This window comes from Petromyzon marinus, chromosome 1 (genome assembly GCF_048934315.1).
Source record: "Petromyzon marinus isolate PM22_M1 ecotype Great Lakes invasive population chromosome 1, UKy_Petmar_22M1.pri1.0, whole genome shotgun sequence".
NCBI classification, from domain to species: domain Eukaryota; kingdom Metazoa; phylum Chordata; class Hyperoartia; order Petromyzontiformes; family Petromyzontidae; genus Petromyzon; species Petromyzon marinus.
Window position 1 is genome coordinate 13,391,751 of NC_133667.1, and position 27,024 is coordinate 13,418,774.

The 27,024-nt window shown below is 48.4% G+C and overlaps 1 protein-coding gene and 1 long non-coding RNA gene across 2 annotated transcripts; one reads left to right on the forward strand and one right to left on the reverse strand.

Annotated features, from left to right (window-relative positions):
• Window positions 1–5,838: 5,838 nt before the first annotated feature.
• Window positions 5,839–20,381, reverse strand: LOC142929797 (kinesin-like protein KIF2C). The gene is made up of 10 exons (XM_076071787.1): window positions 19,986–20,381; window positions 19,570–19,624; window positions 18,406–18,568; window positions 17,209–17,363; window positions 16,251–16,342; window positions 14,911–15,053; window positions 13,503–13,707; window positions 11,280–11,390; window positions 10,168–10,235; window positions 5,839–6,236 (listed from the first exon to the last, which is right to left on the reverse strand). Exons 1-10 carry the CDS (start codon window positions 20,184–20,186, stop codon window positions 6,008–6,010), a joined length of 1,422 nt encoding a protein of 473 aa, XP_075927902.1. The 5' UTR covers window positions 20,187–20,381; the 3' UTR covers window positions 5,839–6,007.
• A 1,065-nt stretch (window positions 20,382–21,446) lies between these two features.
• On the forward strand, window positions 21,447–26,827 carry LOC142929849 (uncharacterized). Its single transcript, XR_012946006.1, has 3 exons — window positions 21,447–21,531; window positions 22,287–22,373; window positions 22,702–26,827. It is a non-coding gene; the product is annotated as an uncharacterized LOC142929849 (long non-coding RNA).
• The last annotated feature ends 197 nt before the right edge of the window (window positions 26,828–27,024 follow it).

Sequence of the window (27,024 nt, forward strand, 5' to 3'; positions counted from 1 at the left end):
AAATCACGACGTTTAGGGCGCAGCACAAGCGGTCCGTCATCAGGTGGGACAACCAACAGGAAGAAACAAACTGCTGAAGTGGGCGAATCGGAGTTGCAGAGAGCTCCGCTTCAGCAATTTGTTTCTTGCTGTGGTTGTCCCAACCCGATGACGGACCGCTTGCGTTGCGCCCGAAACGTCGTGATTTAATTCGTTTTATACCTACGTGACTTTACCGAAAGATTACAGCAACTTGGGAAGGCCTTCGTTGCAGCAGTGGACAGATCAGGGCTGAAGACACACACACAAAACACATACAACGCACAAATTAGTAAATATAATGTAGTACACAATAAATGCACGCGCGCAAACGTCACGCGAGTAATTAAAAAATACAGTAAAACCTTGGATTGCGAGTAACTTGGTCTGCGAGTGTTTTGCAAGACGAGCACATTTTTAAAATAAATATTAATTTGATAAACGAGCGAGGTCTTGCAATACGAGTAGTACGTATACGCTTTGTACTGCCGAGCGTCACGTGATCACAACTGATGTACGAGTGCTTTGATGTACGAGTGCTTTGGATTACAAAACACGTTTCCGGAACGAATTATGCTCGCAATCCAAGGTTTTACTGTGTACAGTACATGCATACACATACCTATACAAACGCAAATCAATATACAAAAACAAATGTATACGTACGCAATAGAGTATGCATTAATTAATAAATAGATACACAGCATAATATGCACACAAGAGCAGGGGGGAACATAAACACGTAGGGTTTCATGGACGTACATAAAGCAGTGTTTTAGTACTCGATGTTCAACCTTGTTTTCATGGTTGGTCACCAACACTCTCCGATTCATCGCAATTGTATATACGTTTAACTTCGTTTGTATCATACGGAGCCAACCGTGCTAATCGGACGTGCAGAGGATTCCGTCCGGTGCCGGGACCCAAAACCGAAACATTAAATTAATTTACTATAGATATAGGGTGGCCCGATCTGTATAACCAAGCGATTTAAGGACAGTTACTACATGGCAACATGTGCGATTGCGAGTGACATCAAACAAGGTACAATGACCAACAATGGCAACTCGCACAACGAGCCATCGAAAGCACAATATGTATTCAACAACCTCGAACAACAAAGATCCCCTGTGTAGCCTTAACAGACTGTTGGGGCGAGTGCTGTTAGCACCTATAAAGGTCGGCCTTCCCCTAGGCTGAGCCGGCCTAGGGGAGGTCCAGGACCCAGTTCAGATATATTCGTCACTGGTGTTGGCCGTACGTGGGAATCGAACTCAGCACGTCGAGTTCATAGTGCAGCGCGCTCACCGCTACACCACCGCTCCACTTACACACACACTCCACACTCGCAGCCCAGACAACTGAGAAGCATACGTTAATTTTTTGTCTCCCCCCTCCTCTTTTCCGAACATAGATGGACTCGTCCATCTAAACAAACTGTCAAATCGTTATCCGTGGTGCTCACGTTTAAAAATAAATAAATACAAACCGCCACTTCTTTCAAATGTTCTTGCCGTTGTTTTTCACACCTGATGATGACTCGTGAGAATTGTATTGTTTTATATATTTAATTATTTTATTGTTTCCCTTCAACGTGACTTTACCGAAAGAACCAAGAATATGAATCACTGCAGTCACGAAAGCTTTAAATCAAAATTTAAGGTGGAAACCGTTTTTGTGGGGTGCGAAGCGTGTCAATGACCAACTAGGTTTCGGTGGTGGTGGTGGTGGTGAAGGAGTGGATGGTGTTGGTCGTCGCGTGGTGAAATCATGGATGACGCCGGTGCGGCAGTGCAGCGCTCAGGATTTAGTGCGGAGGGAGTTGGGGGGGGGTAAGGGCTGGATGGGGCTGTCCCCTCGCACAGCCGCGGGTTGCCTGCCCGTTCATCACCTTTGCGTTGGTGTTCTCCATCTCAACTTACAGCTGTTTTTATTGTCATAATCAGGGATAATTTTAGATGCACCCAAGGCCACACTCGCCATTCTTCCACTCGCACTATCTGTCTCAGGAAAACAGTATTATTGCATTCCAACACTCCCTGCCTTTTCCAACTTACCCCCCTTGAGTGCTCGTGTATCTGGGTGCACCATCATATTCTACCCGGATTCTCCCGGAGGTGGTCTCGCGTCTAACTCACCCATGTTTTACCACAGGGTCCGGGAGTCAACATCTCACACCGAACTTTGCCAATTCTCTCTCACATGTGAAACCCATGGCCAGGTCACTCGCTCGGTTTGCCGGGATGAAAACCCAGGTGGAGAGGTTCGGTTTGTGTGTTCTAGTTGACCTAAGCGCTAGTCGGGGTGCGTGCATGGGGTGAATGCATGGTGTGTGTGTTCTCCATCTCAACGAGCTCTTGAAGCATCTCTGCGAAACGCACAGGGACGGTAATGGGTACACGTAGCAATAAACGTACCAACATACAGTCAATCGTATTTTAAATCTATATTGAAAACCAATTTCTTTAGAGCTGCTTTTGGTGTTTAGTTTGTTGGCCTTCTCCCCACACCTCCGGTAAGCATGGCTGGCTACGTACGGTGCGAAAGAAGTTCAACATACACACATGCGTACGTACGGCAGACTTCGCATCCTACGCTTCAGGCCCAGCAATACGCAAATAGCTTTTTATTTTATTATTGGCAAGGCTTTGCAAATTCTTACACCGATGCCAGCCTGCAAGCCAGCACTATGGAAGCAGGATTGTTGCGGTCCCAACTCAAGGGTTTAAACACACAGCACGATTCCACCTTTGGGAATAGTTCCCGCAAGTAAGGGGAGGAGCACTCTAGATTGTTATTTACTGGAACATTTCAACATACGAACCTCACTGCAAAAGTTTACTGTTACAATAAATGGTCAATTTAAAAAATGGTATTAAATCTACCTTGCTTTAAAATTCGGTGTTAAGTCTCACTGGCAATGGTTGACAGCGTTCTGCATTTAATTCAGAGCGCAACGCTGTGCGCAATGGCCTGATACATTTCATGACCATGTCATAGATGCTAGACTGTGTTTGAAACGTGCGATGGATGCTATTTCACAGTGCGTTGTTGTGACAGATGCTAGACTGCGCTTGGAACTGTGCCTTGCATAGAGTCCTGAACCCACAAATTGTTTATTTAGTAATAAGAACACTACATGCAATTTATATGCCACGGCGGCGAGATGTTAACTACCCTGCCTGGTATACAGGAGGTCGTGGGTTCAATCCCGACCCGGATGCCTGTTGTATATTTGGAGTTTGCACGTCTCTCCCTGTGGTTGCGTGGATTTTTCTCCACGTTGTCAAGTTTTCCCGTCCACATTTAGAGTATTTGGCTGCAATGCATTTCCACACAATAAGCCACTTCGTTGAGCTATCAAATGTGGCCAGGTCGCTTCTGAAAAGGAGCTACGTAGCTCAGTGGGGCCTTATCTGGTAAAATGAAAAGTTTAAGAGTTTAAAAATAAGTATTTTTTGATATGTTCGGCCGTAAAAACATTTTCTCCAAATGTCAACTGTTGACAGTACCGTGTTGCCATATGCTCGTTGATTTGTACCGATTTTATATTTGCGCAACACATTGTTACCACGAAACTATGCATCACACGTTTGAAAAGTTAAATCGTATCATAATTTCTCCGCACCTCCGGTTAGCACGGTTGGCCAAGCACGGTGCGAAAGAAATTCAACACACGTACGTATGTAATTGTCCAACATTCGCGTAAGCCAAAAGAGGCACAATCAACCAACAGAAAAACCACCGTGGCACGCACGTACCCCGTAAAGCGGCATCTCTTGCAGAGCGGTCATCGATGATGCCGATGACCTGCTCCGCAAAGTCTAATGTGCTGCACTCCCCCTGGCTCCAAAGGTCATGGAGCTGGTTCTCCAGCGACAGCTGCAGCAAGAACCTCTGTCGCACGCGGCAACGGCAACGGCAGTAAGGCGTGTTGAGGTTTTGAGGGCGCATCATTCGGGCAAGCTGCATCTCGCTACGCCGCAACGATCGGGCAACGTATGCGGGTATGTGGAACTTCTTTCGCACCGTACGTAGCCAACTGTGGCTAATCGGAGGTGCGGGGGAAGGTACAGCAAACCACAAAAAGCAGTTCTAAAGAAATGAGATTTCAATGTAGATTAACAACACTCAGGTATGTATGTTTTAAAACGTTTCCAGTCAATCGGTGTTGATACGAGCGAGAGGAAAACCGAGTGCCCGGTGAAGACCTGCACGGGCGAGGGGGGAGGCAATACTATCCCATGCAGATGGAACGGATGAGAGATTAGTCCACACTTTATGTACCATCTTGTGCTGGCCAGCCAGGTTATATAGCAACTCGACGGACAACAGGAAGAGAGTTTTGAAACATCTGTGTGGTCTACCTCGCCTCCACAGTTCTCGATTTCGTGCGTGTGTGCGTAGACATAAGGCCTACTTTGGAAAAACAAGCGTAACAAATAATAGATAACGTAGGGTCAGAAATGCTTTATACAAAAAACTAAACTATTGGTGGAGCCCCCATTGAGGTGCTGCTAAATCGTTTATCGGATGACACGAGTGCGTCAAAAGCACGCAAGACGTGGACCCCCCGCGTCCGTCACGGCAACGGGAGAGTGCAAGCCGGCCGCTGAAGCAGGCCAACGCACCTGCAAGTCCACCTGGTGCTGCCCAATGATCTTATTCTTGAGCGGCTGGAGAAGAGACTCTTCGGAGGGCTGCCACAGTGGCATCTCCTCCTCCTGCGCATGCACGCATGGCCAACGCAGCACAAGGGGGAACAACACACGCTGGTAAATAAGCCCATCGGGTTATAAGGACTGGGGACAATTGATGGCAAACAGAATGATTGTACATTGCTCGTGTGGCAGCCCCTTTTGTCAATCCACTGCTGGATGAAGACCTTCCCCCACACCGTGAAGGTCGGGGAGCGTGCATGTTTGGGAAAACTGAAGTATCTCTCTCGCATCACTACTTCCCACTCCACGCACTCTGCTACCTCTCTCCCCTCGCTCTACTTCCCACTCCACGCACTCTGCTACCTCTCTCCCCTCGCTCTACTTCCCACTCCACGCACTCTGCTACCTCTCTCCCCTCGCTCTACTTCTCACTCCACACACTCTGCTACCTCTACCCTCGCTCTTCTCCCCTCCGTATACTCTGCTACCTCTCCACTCGCTCTTCTCCCCTCCGTACACTCTGCTACCTCTCCCCTCGCTCTTCTCCCCTCCGTACACTCTGCTACCTCTCCCCTCGCTCTTCTCCCCTCCGTACACTCTGCTACCTCTCTCCCCGCTCTACTCCCCTCCGAACACTCTCCTCCCTCTCTCCCTGCTCTACTCCCCTCCGTACACTCTGCTACCTCTCCCCTCGCTCTTCTCCCCTCCTTACACTTTCCTACCTCTCCCCTCGCTCCACTCCCCTCCGTACACTCTGCTACCTCTCCCCTCGCTCTACTCCCCTCCGTACACTCTGCTACCTCTCCTACCTCTCGTCTCGCGCTACTTCACCTCCACACACTTTCTGTTCCCAGTAGCCTTGGCATTCGCCCGAAGCTCCCAGTCAACTGTTCGCTCAGGGGGAGGTCGCTCACTCTCCTCTGTTGCCCCCCATATTCTGGGACTCCCTTTGCCCCCGGCCACCCATGCTGTCAGCTCCCTGCTCGCGTTCAGGCTCATGGACTTACTTTTATTATTTTCTGCCGATGACTATTTACAAAACATGCACAATGTTTAAATGCCTCGTTAGGTGCCGTTGCTTAGATGTTCAATTGTGTAGTAGTTTCATTGATAGGTCGCTGGTTAGTTGTTTGGTTTCGTTTGTTTTGTTTTTTTCGTTCAATTGCTGAATAATACAGAGGGGAATGTCAATGTTTTTGTCTCTTCCTGAATGAAGAACTATTAATGTGTATTTGCCAATGAGTGTCAATGTTATTTTCTAATCGTCAGCGAGCGATTGTCAATGTTAATGTTTATTCGTCAATGTTTCGCGACTGTCACATGCCATCCTATGCCCGGGGGATGCTCAAATAAACCACCGGATTGATTTCCGTCTCAATGTCACTCGCCAGGATGAGAGAGGGCAGCCGGCGATGACGCGGCTGAGCGGCCTCCTTTTCCCCCGCCTCGTCCATATTGATGTCGTCCTCCGGTTCAGGCTTTACCACGGCGGTGGTGGGCGCGAGCGGTGCCGATTGTCGCTCCTCCCCACCCTGCTCCACCCCCAGCTCCTTGACCCTACATGTGGACATCACAGACGAGAACAAAGGGCAGACCGCCTTGACACCGCAGCCCTCCCAATACTGATGACTCATTCCACCCCTAGGATTTGTGTGGTGTGTGTATGTGTAGTGACTGGGAAGGTCACTGTTTGGTGCCAGGCTTGCGAGACCACGGCGGGATGTATACTGTTGTGTGTACACCCCAGACACGGGGTGTAGTACCAGCCCTAGTGCGGGCTTGGGTGAGCGCTGGTTAAGCGCGGTGGCACCACGCACAGCGTGCGGTGCGGGCTCCCTTTGAGAGAGCGAGAGAGTCAGCCAGCTAGGGTTACGTTGGGGGCATGATATTCTGGCTGACCTGGGGACATGTGACAGGATGATACTGGAGGAGGGCAAGGGCGAGAGAGATCGAGAAGGTGGGCGGGGCAAGAGGCGGAGCCAGCCCCAGCCCGGCCCGATATAAGGCCCCCCCCCCCCCCGTGAGGGGCTCGGGGTTCTTACTGTTGGAGAGGCAGGAGATCCACGTCAAGCTTCTAGCCCAGGGGTGTCCAAACTTTTTTTCCCAAGGGCCACATACAGAAAAATATACGAAGGACTGGGCCACTCACTAGACGTGAGGTATACTGCCTCACTTCTCATGCACTAATATTGGCAAAATCAATCAAATGCAGGTAAATTACATTTGATAATTGAACATGTTTAAAGAAAAAAAGCCTCCATCATTAAATTTTTTACAATAAAGTTGGCAGGTCATTCTCTCAGTGACAGCCTCAGATTGGTTCTTAGGGTGCTGATCCGCCTTCATTGTCCTGTATGAAGGGAGAGACAAGAAGAGAAATAGGGGATGTGGATATTTCAAGCTTATTACACAAATAAATTATTGGGCTTGTTAACACATCAACTAATGTTTGCTAAAAAATTGTCATCAACTTTAATTGACTGAATTTATTAAGTAATTGGGCTTATTAACAAATGAAAACTGCGTGTTAAATTTTTTACTTACCTGTAATGGGAAGAATGTTGCGCTCAGTGGGAGCAGTGATGCTGCGCTTTGGTCTGAAGGATAGCTGGCAGGTCAGGAGTAAGTTTGGTAGTTGAGATCCGAAGGACGTCACGGAGATCGCTGTCGGTCGTTCTGGTTCTCAGTCTGCTTTTGTTCAGCGTTAACAGAGAGAATGTCCGCTGACAGATGTATGTTGAGCCGAACAGACTCATTATTCGTTTTGCGTGGCGTCTCATCAGAGGAAACTTGGCCTTTTCCAAGCTCCGGTAGAAGTCAGGTAGGGAGAGAAGCTAATGCTGATTCTTCAGAGAATCATCACACTGAATTTCGATCAGTTCTAATTGCAGACTCTCCTCCACTTCTTTTGCATCCATTGAAAACGGAGCCGCATACAGTGTGATTTCCTTCTCAATGACAGAAATATCTTGGAAGTGCTGACTTAATTCTGTCATGAGAGATGTGATCACAGACACATATTCTCCCATTGTTGCAGAGAGCTTGGCATTTGGAAATGTGCATTTGATTTTGGTCAGCGTGGGAAAGTGCGCTACATTGAAGTTGCGCAGTTGTGACTCGAAGAGACGGAGCATCGCATGGAATGCTTTCATGTGCGCATACAGCTGTGGTACCAGCTGCTCTTTGCCTTGTAGTCTCTTGTTCAGGGTGTTGAGATGATCAGTGAGATCAACTAAAAAAGCCAGGTCTGCCAACCATAAAGAGTCACTGATCTCATGGAGAGGTCTGCCCTTTTCTTTCAAAAACTTGTCGATATTTGATCTCAGGGAATAAAACCGCTGCAGCACGGAGCCGCGACTGAGCCAGCGCACTTCAGAATGATAGAGTAGGTCCCCGTATTCAGCGTCGACATCAGAGAGGAACGCTTGAAATTATCTGTGGTAAAGCCCTCGTGCCCGAATTATGTTGACAGTTTTCACAACTGTGTTCATCACATCGCCAAGCTGGATTATCTTGGCACAGAGGGCTTCTTGGTGGATGATACAGTGCATTTTGACAGCCTCACCTCCGCTCTCCCGCACCTTGGCACTCACCATAGAGGCCATTCCTTTGCGCTCGCCTGTCATTGCTGGAGCCCCATCCGTTGTAATTCCACACAACTTGTCCCATTTAACTCCAGCCTGGTCAATTGCATCTGACACAGCTTCAAACATGTCCTTCCCAGTTGTTGTCCCCTTTAGACTCCGAAGATCGAGCAGTTCCTCCGTAATGCAAAAATTATCAACTCCTCGCAAAAAAATGAACAGCTGTGCAGTGTCCGTGGCATCTGTGCTCTCATCACATTCAATCGAGTAAAAATCGAAAGCACAAGCTTTATCTGACACTTGTAGTTTTAAGTTAGCCGACAAGTCTTCAATTTGCCGCACAACCGTATTTCTGGAAATACTAACAACGTTGAAATCCTGCATTTTCTCCGGGCACAAAATTCCCATGACTTTAGTGAGGCACTGTTTGATGAAGTCACCGTCTGAGAAAGGTTTCCCGTGTAGGGCAATGAGTTGAGCTACTTCATAACTGGCTATTGTTGCATTTTCTTGAGCTTTGTTAGCACGAAAAAAAACCTGCTGCTGCATTAGCAGGCTAGTTGCCATTTGCTTTACCTTCTTCTGCTCGGTGCCAGTGTAGGACGTGAAGGTCTGATGTTTCGTTTCATAATGCCGTCGTACATTGTACTCTTTTATCACGGCAAGACTCTCACTACAAATCAAACAAACACACTTCCCCTTGGTTTCTATGAAAAAATATTCATTTTTCCACTGAGTCTGAAATTTTCTGCACTCGCCTGCAATCTTGCGTCTCTTCGGTTCCGGCATTTCTGGTGACCCTGAGCAAATTTTTTCTTCGATTGCTTGCTTTGTTGAGACGCTGCCTTGTTCAAGACAATAGCGCCACCTAGGTTTTAAACTAAAAAGTTCAATACAGTGGGCCATAGTCCATTATATTTTTAGACTTTGATATGGGCCAATTAAAAATGGATGGCGGGCCGCAGTTGGCCCACGGGCCGTAGTTTAGACACCCCTGTTCTAGCCTCTAGCCACACGGTCCGGGACCCAGCTTGTGGTCCGGACTGGGATAGTGGAACCGTGTCTAGTTCCGCCGTAACGTGGTTAGTTGGGTGGTAACCACCCGTGGGTATGTTGTGTCAATAGCCCTGGAGTATGTTGTGTTAATAGCCCTGGAGCATGTTGTGCAAATAGTTAATAAACGTGTTGCTCCCAAGACAACGTCTGCGACTCAGTTGGACTCACTACGTATGTACACACGTGCTTGTGTGTATGTGCATAACCTTATGGCAAGAGGTAGTGTGGTGTTTAGCGCACTGCGCTACGAACTTGGAGACCCGAGTTGGATTCCCGCTCACGGCCAACAAAACCGGTGACGATGATCTCAAGCGGTCCTGGTCTTCCCCTAGGTCGACTCAGCCGCAAATGAGTACCTGGTGCAATGCGGAGATATCGCCACGAGGGAGACAAATGCAGCCGGGTACAGTGCTGGCCACCCTGCCCCCTCATGTGCCATGCCAATTTTCATAGGTGCTTGCTAACAGCACCTGTCCCTACCGTTCCGACAGGGCTATATGGGGGATCTTTGTCTTTGTCTACATAACCTTATGGGAGGAGTGGCAGTGCAGTGCTACAAACTCGGCGACCCGAGTTCGATTCCCTCTCACGACCAATAATGGTGGCCAATATTTTAACCAATTATGGGCCTCCCCCTCGGTCGACTCGTGCTTAAAATGAGTACCCGGTGCGGCGTGTAAACGTTGCCACTCGGGACAGAAAGGCGGCTAGGTGTGGTGCTGGCCACCCCACCCCCTTCATGTGCCGGTGACAGCCTTCAATAGGTGGTCACAAACAACACTTGCCCCAGCGTACCCCACATTCGGCACTACAATTCACACCCCCCTTCCCCCGGTGATTTGCCTCACCTGTCTGCGTATCGCAGCGTGTTGTTCGTGTGGTCACAGGAGCTCATCGCAGGAGAAATCATGGCGATCTGCAGCATCCACACGCGAGCACAGCGAGAGAAGCGGGCAGCGAGTGTGTATTCTATGTGCACAAAGCGGTAGTGGTGTCCCGGTTAGCGCTACGCTGCGCTGTGAACCCAGCCACTCGAGTTCCATTCTCGCTCACGGCCAACACCAGTGACAATAATCTAAACTGGTTCTGGGCCTCCCTAGGTCGACTCAGCCTCAAATTCGTACCTGGAGCAGTGCGGAAACATTGCCACTAGGGAGACAAAGGCAGCCAGGAGCGGTGCTGGCAACCCCTTTCCCTCGTGTGCCGTGCCGGCCTTCATAGGTGCTCGCTAACAGCACTTGCCCCTACAGCAGGTACTCATTTACTAATGCTTTATTATTTATTTACCAGGTAAGCCCGTCTGAGCTATATACAGTAAAACCTTGGATTGCGAGTAACTTTGTCTGCGAGTGTTTTGCAAGACGAGCAAATTTTTTAAATAAATATTAATTTGATAAACGAGCGAAGGTCTTGCAATACGAGTAGCACGTATACGCTTTGTACTGCCGAGCGTCACGTGATCACAACTGATATACGAGTGCTTTGGATTACAAACGCGTTTCCGGAACGAATTATGCTCGCAATCCAAGGTTTTATTGTAGCTGTTTTACAGAAGCAACCTGCCCACAAACTCAACGAAATGGCTCATCATGTGGAACCTTATAGCAGCCAAATACTCTAAACACGCATTTCTAAACGTGGACGGAAAAACTTGACAACCCAAAGAAAATTCCACGCAACCACAGGGAGAGACGTGCAAACTCTAAATACACAGGCGTCAGGGTCGGGATCAAACTCACGACCTCCTGCATACCAGGCAAGAGAGATAACATCTCGCCACCGCGGGGCCCCGAGTCAACCTAGGGCAGAGGCCCAGGACCAGTTTAGATAATCGTCAACGATGGTGTTGGCCGTGAGCAGGAATCGTACTCGGGTCGCTGGGTTAGTTACGTAGCGCGCCAACTATTGCACTGCCGCTCCCCACAAACGCTAATGCACATGCACGCGCACACACACGTACCATGCAGGTGCGGGAGTTCTCCCCGATGAACGAGTCCCTCAGCACCTGGGTGAGTTTGCTGCCGCGGAATGGCGTGTATGCCTTGTTCTGGCCCAGCGCTCGGATGCACTCCTACACAAGCGCACGTCGACACGTGAACGCACGCAGCACACGCATGTACAACAACAACAACCGCCGCCGCCATACGCCACCAGGTGGCAGCGACGTCACCACGGCACTTGTGCCAGGCTGTGCGCACTTTTAGGGTTACGTGGAGTGTCGAACGCCTGCTGGCAGGAGGTCACGGGACAAACCAAGGTGCCATGGTTTGACCAACTGAGATGGCCGATGCACCACCTGTGCCTCCGACTGTGCCAACTTGCTGCATTTTACCCGTCCGGCGCCATGCTCGTTGTTGTGAGCGTCGCTCCTCTGCCTTCCGTTGTTGCTGGAGCGCGTCTGCCCCCAACTGCCCAGTAGTGTCCTTCACGAGCCTCTTCCACAGAAGCCAATCTTGACACCGCTGCTACCAATCATTGGCAAGTCCACTCAGCTCCACACTCTCATTCCACATCATTCCATCTCTTGTCGAGCCCGTGCCATACCCGTTTAGCACCCCCACGCAGACACGTGCGCGTCCTCATGGAAACGAGGCACAGCCAACAAACCCGTAGTGTCAGACAGGGGGGCATTCTGAGCCCCCCACAATTCTCAATATTTTGGTACAATAAAGCAATGGGCATTACAGTCTTTGTTCACATGCATAGCAAGTTTGAGGAGCTTGAGCAGATCGTATAATTACTCATTCTGTTTAGCGTTTACTGTTTGTCAAAAAGTATGTTTAACATTATCCGTGTCGCACCCCTCTTACATTGTGTATTCCCGCCCCTCCACTCCCCCTTTAAACAAAGTCATGCAGTAACAGGGTTAACAGCCATGGGCAAGGACCCCCTTGACAATCTGTGCAGGGTAGTGTCCCGTTTATACGATAGGAGATAACTTACGTTGAAATGAAACATGGATTTAAAGCAATAAAGAGGTAATAATGTACCTGTCAATCAACGGGTCGGATAGCCTAGAAATCATTTACAGGATCCCCATTTATTTCCATGGAGATTTTTAGATGCAGTTAGCAGCCCTGCACAATGTAGGGCTTCCTTACGACAATACCACAATTTGACCATACTGCACCACGCTGGCGAATTAAGGTAGGTGAATGTGCGGAGCATAGATGCGAGAGCCTCGGAGGTACAGCGCAACAATGGACTTTGCTGCTATGTCCCCCCGATACCCATGGCGTGGTCTCTCAAAAGCCCAAGGACACATATTTTCTACATTTTGGTCACCCCTCCCAGCATTGTCCAGGCTCAAACCCGATTGGCGTCCAACATCTGATATCAAGTGCATTCTGGGTGATTAAGCCTTAGACAGAGTGTGATATTAGAGCGAAAATTGTACTGGAGCCAACGGCGCTGCTGCAGTTGTAGTTACGTTTGGGGAGGGCCCGTCCATAGTGGGGTGCGGGGCCCCAGGGTAAATATCACACCGCGTGGGGCCGCCCGAGGCCTTCAAACTAAATTATTACATCTGACACCGTGATGTCGAAGTGCGTGGCCCCCCACCCCCAAAACGCTGGGCACGGGACGGTCGTCCCGATTAGCCGTATCCCTAAGGGATGGCTCTGCATTTGGTCCCCAGGTCTCTGCACCGCCCTGGTGGAGAGATGGCCAAGCGGTATGGCGTTTGCTGCAGCTGTTGACAGTTCGAATCTAGCGGCCGCCCTTGCTGCATACCGCAGGTGTATCAACCCTAAAAATACACGGTCGGCTTCGCAGCGGACGTTAAAGATCCGGCGACGTCGTGTGCACGAGCAGGCCCATTGTGTGCCGGCGTCACGGTCCACGTTTGCCAAATTTGCAAACGTACCCTCAAATAACTCAACTGGGATTATACCGGGGACCGGCAACTAAAATAACACGCGCCATTGTTTTTCGAATTCGTACAACAAAAAAAAACTAAATATTTCAAGAGCTTGTATTGCATGTGAATACAAGACACTGCTGAATAAACAATATCACGAAGCAGTCCTTAAAGAACCGCATGCCACTCCAGAGCCGCAGGTAATAACAATCATCAGTATGGGGGGGGGGGGACTGCAAAAAAAGACTTGGCAGTACCGTCCTGAAAGCAAGTCACGAGACTCGGCGAGGGTTTGCTGGGCAAAAAAACAATCCAATAACAAACCTTCAGCGCCAGCAGGCTCTTGTTGATCTCGGCGCCCTCGCGGCACATTTGCAGGTCGGAATTGCCCGTGTCGGCGCCGCGCTCGCTGCCGGCGAGATCCACGAGCGAGAACTTGCCGTGCAGGAGCTCGCCGCGCCTCAGTATCAGCTGGAAGATGGCGTGCGAGCGCGACGACGTCGCATTCGCCGATGTCTGGCCCGACGTCCTGTGCGCGCGTCACACGGGTTCCGCCCGCGTTAGCAAACCTAGAGGTCTGTGCGCCAAGGAAAGCCTTTCCCGTTCCAAAACGCCTGCAAGTGCCGAACCTCGAAACGCACAAGCGGCTCGTACTCGCCGGAGAGAAACGTAGCGACACGATCGCCGCACTCTACGATATTCTGGTGCCAAACTGTGCCACACGCCCTCCCGCATGGGCCTTGTGGCAGCCTCGGTAACGATCAAGTTATTTTATTTTAGTTTTCATCATGTACACGTACGTCACCAGAACTCAATCAGAAGAAAAACTGATGATGTACGCGTGCGGAACGGGATAGGCTTAAGTTGTGTACACGCGTATATATATATACGGACGTGCAGGCATTCCTCGATTCACGAAAGCGATGTGTTCCATCCAAAAAACACGGCGTAAAACAAAACGTTGTAAATCAGAATGTTTTTCTTTCGGAGTCATTCCAACTCTACTCCGAACCTAAAAATGCATACCTATATCACTTTTCACAATACAAAACAAATATTAAAACAATTGGATACCAGTAATAGGTGTTTACCCTTCTAGCTGGCACAAAAACTGACACCTTTATACAAGGGGATCATGTTTGCAATAACCACAACACAAGCAGTCAAAAATGCAAACAAAAAGAAACAACTCTGATAATGATATTGGCACTGTCCTTGAATTTGATTGGTCCACACCCGAGACGGATTTTCTTAGAGCCTAGTCTCCACTGGTGTTGGACCAGATGACACCATAAGGCGTGCAACTCAAAAACAGCGCACTATCAGAGTATTGAGAGCTCGGGGTAAGCCTTTACATTATGAGACCTCCTTTGCCAGTAACAAGATATAGTAATAGGTTTTACCCTTTTAGCTGGCACAAAAACTGACACCTTTATACAAGGGACTAGGCTCTAAGAAAAGCCGTCTTGGGTGTGGACCAATCAAATTCAAGGACAGTGCATATCATCAGAGTTGTTTCTTTTTGTTTGCATTTTTGACTGCTTGTGGTGTGGTTATTGCAAACATGATCCCTTGTATTAAGGTGTCAGTTTTCGTGCCAGCTAGAAGGGTAAAAACCTATTCCTATATCTTGTTACTGGCAAAGGAGGTCTCATAATTGGATACTAATTAATTAAATGAAAGTATTATTATCACCGAATTATTTGTTTTATACATGTGCGTGCATGCTGACCTGCACTTGCTCCCAGTCTCAATGAGGGCGAGCACCTCTTCGCTGGAGGAGACGGGGCACTCGATGAGCCCCAACACCTGCACCTGCTGCTTGCTATCTTCCAGTATTCGCAGGGGCGCCCGCTTATTCAGCAAATCGAACACCTGCAATTCCAGTCACACGGAGACAAAAACCCCCACCCACCTCATGGCCTTAACAGACTTTTGGGGCAAGTGCTGTTATAAGCGAGCACCCTACCTTTGCCGGCACGGTACACGAGGTGGTGGTTGGTTATGACATTATAATGCATTATAATAAGGTCGCACTCAGTACACACAAAGTGCCTGCCACCAATGAACCACAATACCTTGCCGATTCTCGTCAAGAAACATAAACTATCATCGCGCGAACACCGGTCATCCTCACAGCAGCGGCTTTTGGCTTGGCCACCGAACAAAGGTGGTCACCACATCGTGCGCTTTCAGAAGCGCTCCTGCGGCCATCTTCAGTGCTCTTCCTTTGGGTATTATGAAGACATTTTTAAACCTGGATTGAAAACGAATTTCTTTGGAACTGCTTTTTGCGTTTAATTTGTCGTCCTTCCCCCGCACCGCCGATTAGCACGGTTGGCCACATATGGTGCGAAAGAAGTTTAACATACAGCAATAGGTTTTACCCTTTTAACTGGCACAAAAACTGACACCTTTAAAAGGGTAAAACCTATTACTATATCTTGTTACTGGCAAAGGAGGTCTCATAAAAGTTTAACATGCTCAATCATGCTCAACCATCTGTGTCTCCTCGGCGGCAAATTTTACACGCCACACCAGGTATTCCACTTTGAGGCTGTCGACCTATGGGAGGACCCAGGACGGGTTCGGATAATCGTCACTGGCGATGGCCGTGGACGGGGATCGAACTCGAGTTGCCGGGTTCGTAGCGCGGCACGCTAACCGCGACACCACTGCTCCCCACACACCCCAAATAGCATTCGGGTAAGGAACCCAGGGGGCCCATGGGCTGTACCTGGTTCACATTTATTTCATACAACCGGCAGTTTGCGCACCGCGCTTTGAACCTGGCGACCTGAATTCCCATTCCCAGCCATGGCTGACATCAGTGGCGAGTTGATGTCCGAACCGGTCCTGGGAAGCCCATTCACCAACAACCCGCACTGACCAGCATGCTGAAGTTACCCATGACGGACGTGACATGGGGAGGGGCCCTTCATTCAGAGGTTGAGAAAAGACTATAAAAATTACATCGCATTCCATTCACACGCACATCTGCACACATGCTGCATTCCCACGGGCATTCCATTCATTCACACGCTCACACTCATTACATGCGCACGTCCTCACCTTCCCGCTGTAGATCTCAAAGAAGGTGGCGTACACGTGCAGATTCAGATGTCTGTAGTGCTTGTCTCCCTGCAGGTCAAACACATCCCGTGCTAGGCAGGATGGGGGAGGGAGGGAGGGTGGGAAAGTCAAAGAAAAATTATAAATTCCACCTATCATCATTATTTCTATGGGACCATTATGCCAGTATCAAAATATTGAATGATTTAATTTAAAGTTTTAACTATTCTTGACCATCGGTAATCATCCCTCCTAGACGTACATCGTCCTGCCCAAGCGCTCTTACTTTACTTGGGTGACCACCATGCACACATGGGTTATTATACGGCTATGGGGGCTAAATGCTGTGCAGCAGACGGCAGTCAAGCAAACCAAGTGTTGTACTGTATTTCTATGCTCTAACGTCTATGCAACCCACTTTCAACAACACGCACTTATCAGCGGGGAAGAAGGATAATGCTCGCGGCTGGCATCTCGCGAGGAGGCCCTCGTCAGCCTCTTTTGATAATTGTCACTATCGCCAGCATTTTATTTGAAGATTTCAGAGTCGCTTGCTCAGCTTTCTAACTAGAGCATAAGTTCCATGAGACACCCAACACCAGCTCAAGATCCCAGGGGTGCTGGCTCGGTGATATGAAGTGGACATTGCCATCAAACCACTCGGCCACCTCCTCCAGTACTAATGTTGACTATGCCAGAAGAGAGCTTCAAAATGATAAAGACAATTGCGCACCCCCCAACACCCCCCCCGCCCCACCCCCCAATGATGGGCACGCGGACAGCGTGGGGGGTGAGGGGGGAGGGGGCTACAAATAATATAATTAAATAACAATCACATGCGGGGGGCCTTAGGAGGTTGTTAAGACGCAGACCGCGAAACGATAGCCTCTCGTGGAGTTGAGAATCTTCGGTTTTAATAGTGCGCACTCCCGTTCCCCAGAGGTTAACGGGCCGCGACCCCGTCGCAAAAACTGCTCCACCGCCAATGACGAAGGGCGACCGCGCGGTGGCCTAGAACTCACGTGGGTTTTGCCGCTTCCCGTCTGTCCATAAGCGAAGCACGTGGCCATGCCCTTGTTGAAGATTGACTGCACCAATGGGTAGGCGGTAAATCTAAACAAAGAAACAGATCCCCCGTGTAGCCTGAACAGACTGTTGGGGCAAGTGCTGTTCGCGAGCGCCTATAAAAGCCGACCCGGCACACGCAAAGGGGTGTAAGGTAGCCAGCACCACGCTCGGCCGCCTTCGACTCCCCAGTGGTACTGCATACACATCGCACCAGGTACTCATTTGAGGCCAAGTCAACATAGGGGAGGCCCAGGACGGATTCAGATATGTCACTGGTGTTGGCCACGAGTAGGAATCAAACTCGGGTCGCCGGGTTTGTAACACTACTGTTCCCCAAACACAAAGGACTTGTTGCGGCAAGTGGTTAGCGAGCACCTAACACACACACACACACCCGGGTGGGGCATGGTGGCAGCAAGTAACCACACGCACAGGCACACAGACACACGTGACACATGCACGTGAGCAATTGCAAGGACACAAAGATTCATCACCCACCCTCACTTGATGCAGTGCACTTGCCACATCTAATTTCAACAGCCATTTACAGCGTCAAATCAGACCAGCTGTTTTAACAACCCTATTTATCTAAAGTGTTTTAAAGGGCACACGGCCCCTATTATAGAAGTAAAGCTGGTAGCCCTGAGCTCCAGGGTTTAAGCCCGGTGGGGGGGGGGGGGGTGGTGGGTGGGGTTCGATGTCTCTGATTAGCAAGGTTGGCTACGTACGACGCGAAAGAAGTTCAACGTCACAGCAAGGACCAAGGCCATGGGGTCGGCAACCCGCGGCTCCAGAGTCGTATGCGGCTCTTTAAGGACGGCTTCGTGACGTTATTTCTTGGGGACCGCAGTCTCCTATTCACGCGCATTGCGGCCCTTGACATTTTTTTTTCTCTACCGAATTTGACAAAAACGGCTCCTCTTGTTACTTTGGTTGCCGACCCCTGACCTAGGCGCTGTATAATGCACTGCTGATTGAAGGAAGAGTGTTCATGCGTGGCAATGGCTCAATGGGGTGGTGGGTATGGGGGGGGGAGTGGCAGTGGGTGGGCAGCGGCGGTGGCAGCGACCCAGCCGCGCCGTCTCACTTGTAGACGATTTCGTTGGAGGTCGACTCGTCGAAGGCGTAGTCGAAGCGGAACGTCTGGTTGTCCAGGTACTTGGTGAGGTCAACCTTGTGTTTGGGCTCGTGGACCATGAGCACATCGCGGCTGGGCACCGTCACCACATCAATCTCCTTCTGCGCCAGCTCTGGGTCACGCGTGCGCAGACACCACCAACGGGATCGTCGTCCGATTTCGCAATTAATTTTCGGGTCACATCGCGCAGGTAAAAATGGGTGTCGTAAGCAATTCACAGAATTTAACGAACCGTTAAGATTGTTGTGAATTGCTCGACAGCACACCGGATATACTGAAGCAGTAAGAGACTGGCACACGTTTGCTCACGTTACAACTTTTATAAATTGGGTGTGTTGGGTGGTGGAGGGTGTACGACACACATGTACTTAAGATGACCGGACCGATACAAAATTATGAACCATAATATTGGTCGCAAAATGCCTAGGCATTAAATTTCAGCCATCATCATCGTAAAACCGATTATAGAAATATTTGTCAACAGCTCTTGCATGCGGTCTTAGCGGGGGTGGGGGGGTAGCGTGGGGGGGAGTAGCGGAGGGGTGGGTACTACGTATTGTTCGGTATGTGACTGCAAATGAGTCTTGAAATGCTACACAATAAACATTCAACTAGATTGCAAACTCGTTTCTTTAGCACTGCTTTGTTTAAATCGTTGTCCTTTCCCCACACCTCTGATGGCACGATTGGCTACTAATGGTGCAAAAGAAGTTCAACATGCATACAATTATTCCTGCGATAACACACGGGCATCATCAGTCGTGAGTGCAGACAGCTGAGGTTTGTCTACAGGACCAATCGCTGAACTACTTGTGTAATCCCCGTTATCTTCTTTGGTTCTTTCGGTAAAGTCACGTAGAATGAGAATAAAATAATACATTGAGAATGTTATTGTGTTATTTTATTTTATCAATTTATTATTTTATTCTCATTCTACGTGACTTTACCGAAAGAACCAAATAAGATGAATCCTTGCAGTCACGAAAGCTTTAAATCAAAATTTAATTCCCGTTACACTGCAAAACTGACTACGTAGCCTCCCACCCACGCCCCCCCCCCTCCCACCCTCACACCCCCCCTCCCACTCACGCCCCACCTCCCACCCACGAGTACCTTTTTTGTTGAGTGGGCGCTTTCTGACGCAGACGCAGATCTTTCGCTCCTCCACCTGAATAGAGCCAAGGTTCGCACGGTATAAAGTCAGAGTACTGAAAGAACAGAACTTGCATCGTACCAGGTAAGGCCCACTGAGCTATGTAGCTCTTTCCAGAAGCGACTTGGCCACAAGTGATAGCTGAACGAAGCGGCTTATCACGTGGAAATGTGTAGCAGCCAAAATAATACTCTAAACGCACGTTTAGAAATGGAGAGAAAAACCGGAGCACCCGGGAAAAAAAATTCGTGTGACCACGGAGAGAACATGGAAACGCCAAATATACAGGCACCAGGGGTCGGGACTGAACCCACCGACCTCCTGCATACTAGGCGAGATAGTTAACAAGGCATGGGGAGGGGGGGCCTTCAAGAACCTGGTCAAAGATGGAGAGCGGATGGTAGTCGAGGTTGGCACGGTATTCCTGGATCATCTTCAGGAACACCCAGTGAGGACCATTAGCTGTCTGTGTTTTAAATGAACACGGCACATGCAGGACATCACATGCACATGCAACATGAGCACGTGGCACAGGTTTGCAAGTGGCTATTATTAGTGTTCGTTCCACAACCTCCATTGATCCATTGACATATGAACCTGATGGCAGGACCCCGGGGTCCCATAAGCCCCCGGCTCTCGCATGAACTGCATTGCGACGTCATTTAATGTCTGAAGGCGACCGATTCGGCAATCTATTCCTCTCGATGAGCTCTGCACGATGCGCTTATCAAAGTTTTGTTCCTTCTGCGCATTCGTCCTCGCTGCGCTTGGACGACACGGCAACAGAACGATCCGCGCCAGGTGGGTCGCGGCGTTTTATGTGCGCGGTGGGACGGAGTCGCCAAAAGTAAATTAGTTCATTGCGATTTTGACTTCCGTTTATTCGGGACCCCGGGGTACCCACCATGAGGTTCATATGTGCACCCCACTAAAATAATACGGAGAAATGACGGTGAAAAGAACGTTTTATTTCAAAGCTTTTTTGTGGCTCTCGCCACACTCAATGCACTTTATGGATCCCTTTGACATTCTCCTTTGTCATGTATGCAAGCCATCGGTTTCGCAATATTCAATCACCCTTTCGAGAAGACTTGTTATTGAAACATCACAGGTGTATCAATACAGTGATCGACCTGTGTACAACATTACAATGTACATGTACAGCCCTTTAATAATGTATTTGGTCACTCTTCCATCTATTTTACAATTTGATGCAGAACGGCCGATTCTGTACAATATCTTCGCTTGCAGTTGCATATGACGTCAGTTTACATTCGAGTGAAATAATTACCCTAATTCCATGTCAATGTTTACATCACTACACTTTGCTGTGAACGGTTTTAAATGTCATTTGTCAGAAGATAACCTTTGTTAAAGGAATTTAATCGAGTTTAATATTGATTCATGTCCGTGCGTTCTTTTTCTTATTCCATCTGCGACGCTATTGCTTGCTCTTTGGTTCTGTCGGTAAAGTCACGTAGGTAATTTTATTAAGTTTTTACCTACGTGAGTTTACCGAAAGAACCAAAGAATATGGATCCGTGCAGTCACGAAAACTTCAAATCTAGAATTAACCACGCTATTGCTTGTTTCCTCTGATTTCTCTTCACTTCGTAGTTGCACGCGATTATTTGTTATTCGCTTTTGTAATTTGATGACTCGGGGTCCACACTCCCTGCAAGTGAATCTCTCCGTTCTCTCGAGGATTCACCTGCTCATTAGAAATTAGTGGAGGGCCTCAAAATTCGATGACCCGGTACATCCTCTGTATTGATGGCTTGTATGTTGTCAGTGGCTTAAATGCGTGTTGATGCACTGGCTTTGCATATGTGCAGATAAGCCAGACGAGCGGTCCACTCCAGTCATGGATGACTCCTATGGCAACGTAGCAGCGGATCATGTTAAAATTGAGTCCTATGAAGGTACGGCTTGAACACCATTGTGTATACAATATCACCACATTAATTGCAAGCTATGTAAACTCTTTTACTGTTACTTGATGTTACTGTTTATATGCTATCCATAATAGAGGTTATTTTGAGCTACATCGTGTAAATCAAAATGCGTCGTTAAACCCACCACCACACGACACGCCCAATTAATAATGTTTGTCACATAAACAAAACTGTACTCGAATTGTAAACGTTGTGGGTTTTACCCTTCAACGCACCGGTGTGCTGAACTAGTAACGAATTGGCAGGTTCTGTTTACGGAACAAACCTTACTAATTAGCTGTGTCAGGTGGTGGAGAGCTTTAACGACACATTTATATTTACACGATCTAACCCAAAAACTTCCGTTATGGATATTGGTCGCGAAAGCCCACGTGTTAAACTGCTTATGTGTCATTTAAAATATCCCGTTTATTCGTAGTGTTATATTGCGGAAAATAATATTTTGTTGCGTTAATGTGATTGTAATGCAGCCCTACCACCGCACGCACACCCGTGCTTGGTCACCGTCGGTTGGTAAAGGAACCATTTAGATATCACTTGCCGCTGATGGTTGCCGTGACCGGGAATCCAAGTCATGTCGCGGGTTCAGTATGCCGCAGTGCAAGAACCACCGCACTACCGTTCACAGGGTCACTCGCGCAAAAGTGACAGGTGCAGCAGTAACTTTGCCTGACAGCAGTTTCGTTTTGAACACTTGGCCGCTTGTTTTCCCCCACTTCCAGATGACGATGCTTATTTCTCGAATTCCATACTGGTTCCTCAATTGACGGAGCAAGGCTCCGTGGAGTACACTACCAAGAAACGCTTTGGTAAGTGTGAGTCGAAACGGTGGATGTTTAAAACAAATGCTGGTGGCACCAAATGAATGCATGCAAAAAAAACCCGTCGTCAAATTTGGTTCTTCGCTCAAATTTGAATAATTTCTAGTTCCGTGAGATTTTTTAAAATACCATTGTGACGAACGCGAACACCATTTCTGTAATATGCCGTTTTAACGCTTTGCATGGATACCCTATCGCCCGGCCACGTTACTGCTCTTTCAACCGAGTAATTAGCCCGGTCGACACTAACTTTCATTTCTACTTTATTCAGTTTAAACGCGTGAGAGCAATGCGTCTGGCGGATCTTCTGCTGCAGGTAAACGTCTGCCGGAGAGCCATCCAGATCTCATCATTGAAGGCGTGACCTCGCTGCCCAATGCGTACGAGGTAGGCGCTGGCCAGTACGCTTCGTCAGAGTCGGAGAAAGGCGAAATGACCGAAGCAGAAGAAGAAATCGCCGCCACCGCCCTCGTGAAGGCTGCAGCCCAGCCGCCGAGGGGGCGACGCTCATTCCCGCGCAGGCAAACCATCGGCAGGAGGGTCTCGGCAAAGCGACGGGGCAGAAGCCCTCCGGTGGAGATGCCGAGCCGTACGAGCGCAAGTGCTCGCTGGCGAATGCAGCCTCCGCCGACAACCCGCACCGCTGCAAGGTGTGCGGTCAGGCGTTCGCGCAGGCGTTTGGCCTGCGGCGCCACCTGCAGATGCACTCGGGCGAGAAGCCCTTCTGCTGCGACGTGTGCGGCCACTGTTAAAAACGAGGGAGTGCGAAAGAAAATGTGGCCGGAGTGGATCAGGGGCCAGAGCACTTCTCTGGCGCCGCTGAAAACCTCGGTTCAAATCCAGCTTTCAGTTTCTGGTCTCAAGTGGAGTGACTTGACGACGGTCTTGGCCTGGTCACAAATGACTGCACAAAACCCCACCACGTTGAATTTGGCTTTCGCTTTACAGATAAGTCCCCGAGTTACGATGGTCCGACTTACGATATTTCGATGTTACGATGGCGATAGCGATACGACAAAATTGTAAAATATTTTAAATTTCGCGCGGCAGGCAAACGCAGCAGCATACGAGGTACGATACTGTGCGTTGGGACGCTGCCGGGATGTTCGCATCTCCCTCCTTGTGTGGTGATGCCTCACTCTCAACACTCTGGTCGACGGAGTTGTCTCGGTGTTAGCGCGTGTACTGTACCTTGTTTTTTTACTTTACATTTTGCTGTGCAACACAGTATTGTAATTAATAAATACATACAGTATATAGTTGATACAGTACGGTACTGTAAATTGCTCTGTTTTGCTAAATTATCACCATTCTTTAAGACTCCTGGGTAGGCTAGGCCATCTTCGGCTTACGATATTTTTTTACTTACGTTGGGGTCGTCGTAACGCATCTCCATCGTAAGTAGAGGACTACCTGTATTTGGCTGAACATTTATCTTTATCGGGACGAATGGGAAAGTGCACCGCCTAGTATATGGATAAAATACAGTCGCTGAAACAGTTGTCAGAAGTCATTCTATGATGTATTTTTTTGCGGGCAGTCCTTATAGCATGTGAGTGAGTGAGTGAGACTTTGGAGACTTGGTGTCTCCCAAGTCTCACTTGTGAAAGATGTGTGCTATTTCAATATGCTCTTTTCTTCTGGTTATAGTCAGAAAGATCATCACAAGCAGCAGTCATGTTATGAGACCAGATAAAAATGCAACTCGTAAGATTCGAGACAATGCCACAAGACAAATAGCAGATTTCAAAACCATGCTTATTAAGGTGAGCTAATCAGGTAACTTGTTTCAGAGGATATGGGTGCGTGTTTAAGGTTCAATGTTTTTGGCACAGTTCTTGGTACTGGGTTTAAATAACCAAATAAAGAGTTTTGAGTAAGGTTATGTAGCGAAGTCGAGGTTTAAGGTAAATGCACAGATAAATGGGAAGCCGAATTGTTAGTAGCAGACACACTGCTACGAAATTGTCCGCATCGGAGGCAGCAGCTGAAGCAAGGGTGGCTGTACAAATGTGTTGTCAATGCTTGTGGAATTCTCATCTAGTACAAACCATCCTGGTGTAGCGAGAGCACCGTGGATAGTGAAACTGTGCTGAGAACCTGGCAAAACCTGAGTTTCTATTTTCTGGCCACAGCTAATATCGCTTGCAAATTTGTATTTGTGCCGATCCTGGGTTCCAACCACTTCAGCCCGGCACTGACTAGCCTGGTGAAAGATGGTCAAGCGATCCCCCACAGCGCGCTTGGGAGGCCTTCCATCCAGCAGTGGATGGATAAAGGATTGTAAATTACTATTTGTTCTTATTACTCGTGGATATAGCCTCAAGATTGATGGCTTTTGTGACTCAACAGCCATCCATCGCCAGTGGCAACACGTGCCCGAGTCACACTTACACCGCCTCACGGAGGTTTTCGGAGCCTCATATGAGCGCATGGAAACTTGCACTGGCATAGTCAACAAAGCCCATATTGTCTCCCTTCTCAGACAAATATGAGGTAGCACTAATTGGTGGAAATTCCAAATCTCTATGATGGGGGAGGCGGGGGGGGCTTTCTTTCCATGGAGCTCGTTGACCCACAAGGTGGTACTCGATCGATTTATCACCGAGGGATAATGGTGGGCCAGGTTGATCTCCAACCAATAATTAAACTTGCAACTTTCTTATACCCCTTTTACACCATACAACTGAGCCGTGCCAAATAAGTCTGTCCGTGGCTCAGTAGGCACCGGTTTAATTTTTTTTTACCCCACTCATGGTCCTGCTTGGCCCCAAGACATATTCAGTTGTCTTGTGAGGCCAGAGTTGCTTTTGGCTCAGCTCTGCAAATATCCAGTGGGATCCACACACACACACATACCGAGGGCCGTGCGCTGGTGCAGCTCAGATGTGTTCGACTGGCGCTGTCAAATGCTGTTTAAGTTCGTGCATAAATGTGTTTGACTTTTAAAGGCCAATGTAGTTCATGCTGAATTCACTGTTGGTGAAAAAGTTAATTTTTTTAATACTTTTTTTATCAACCCGGAAAATGTCAAACGCAGCATCTAAATCATCCTCTGCATCACTAGCATTCATCACCAAGGCCATGTGCAAAAATTGTGATGAAATTTAAATGTGTTGTGACGCCGACACGTGACTTTTAAAAGCCTTTATTCAGACACGGCACTAACGATGCCCAGGACTGGTTCTTGACCCTTGATCTTCATCTCTCGAATCTCCCCAATCCCTGTGCTTGTCTTCTTTTATACCTCCCAAGCCCCCTCTCTGAAAGCTTCTTTCGCCCCCACTCCCTTCGGCCAATCCTGACCCCACCAACGGTTTTCCACTGTCCTCCAGTCCACCCCTTGCTTTTCCCGCCTTTTTACCTTTCAAATAGTTCATCCAAAACCTTTCAATCTTGCCTCCCGACCAATCACAGTGGAGGCCTCTGCACCAATGGGAGGCATTGGCTTACGTGCTGATTGTCAGACCGTACACTTGTGTCAGGTAAGCGGTCTGTTATCTCGGTCATTACTAAAGCATGCTGGGTTTGGCTTTGAAGACAGATTCATGCATATGTAATTTGCGTTCATCGTTATCCAATGTGGTAATGAAACTCAAGTTATGTACCACATGAGTAAGTGCTATGAGCTATGACAACACTGAGTTAAAATCAGTCTGCCTGGAGAAACCCATGGCATGCATGCCAACATGCAAAACTCTGCATAGATACATCAGCCTACCTAATGCCCTGCATTTGACAAACGCCAAATTAATTAAGTATTCTCCAACTCGCAGCATCGTGAGAGAGATGATGATGGCTCGGAGAGGACTTTTTATCCAACATGGCTGCTGCTGATCTTACGCAAGGCTGCAGATGTGGATGCAGAGCCACAACAACTACAATTTCACATTCAAGCCAGATAGCCACGTCAGGAGCCAGTGGAGTGTGTCACTGTGATGTCTCCTTCGTTTTTTCTGGATCGGGCATTGCTTCATATGCTGGATGGTCTGTTCTGGATGACCACAGTCGCACACTGGAAAGTTTTCATTTTCCAGGTATCCGCATCTGCCATGGTTTGTGCAGATGCGGTTTAGGGTGGACCATGAGCTTTGTGAGTTCTGTTGAACTCCCTTATTTTTTTCCAAGCTTCATCGGGGTTGAATTCGCATTGTTAAAGGTAAAGGGAATGGGACAAAAATGGCTTGCGTTACGTCAAGCAACGGCGAGGGACGTTATTGAGGTCCTGATGAATGGGAAGGCGGCTGTTTTGCTCAATTCGCAGGAGTTTCCCAGAGGGTTGCAGCGTTGTGATGAATCGTGTTGGGTCGACTTGAGGGTTCCACTGCATTGCAATGTTCCATTGGACATTAACAAGTTGAGAGTGACTATGTTGTATATGTGGGTTATGAAGATTTGATGAAAATAATGAAAATTAAATAAAATTTGAAATTTGCATAATTTATCCGAAATTATGCATATAAATTATGCTACTTCGGGAGAATCGTATTTATGCGAGTGGGTGTGGTTATGTTAATGACAGCCTTATGAGAATCAGGCCCTGCCTCGGTGACGAGGGTCGGTTATCAATCGGGATAATGCAATTAATCGTATGCAGTTATGCAGGTGCCGTGATCATACCAGAGTCAACTCGGCTTCG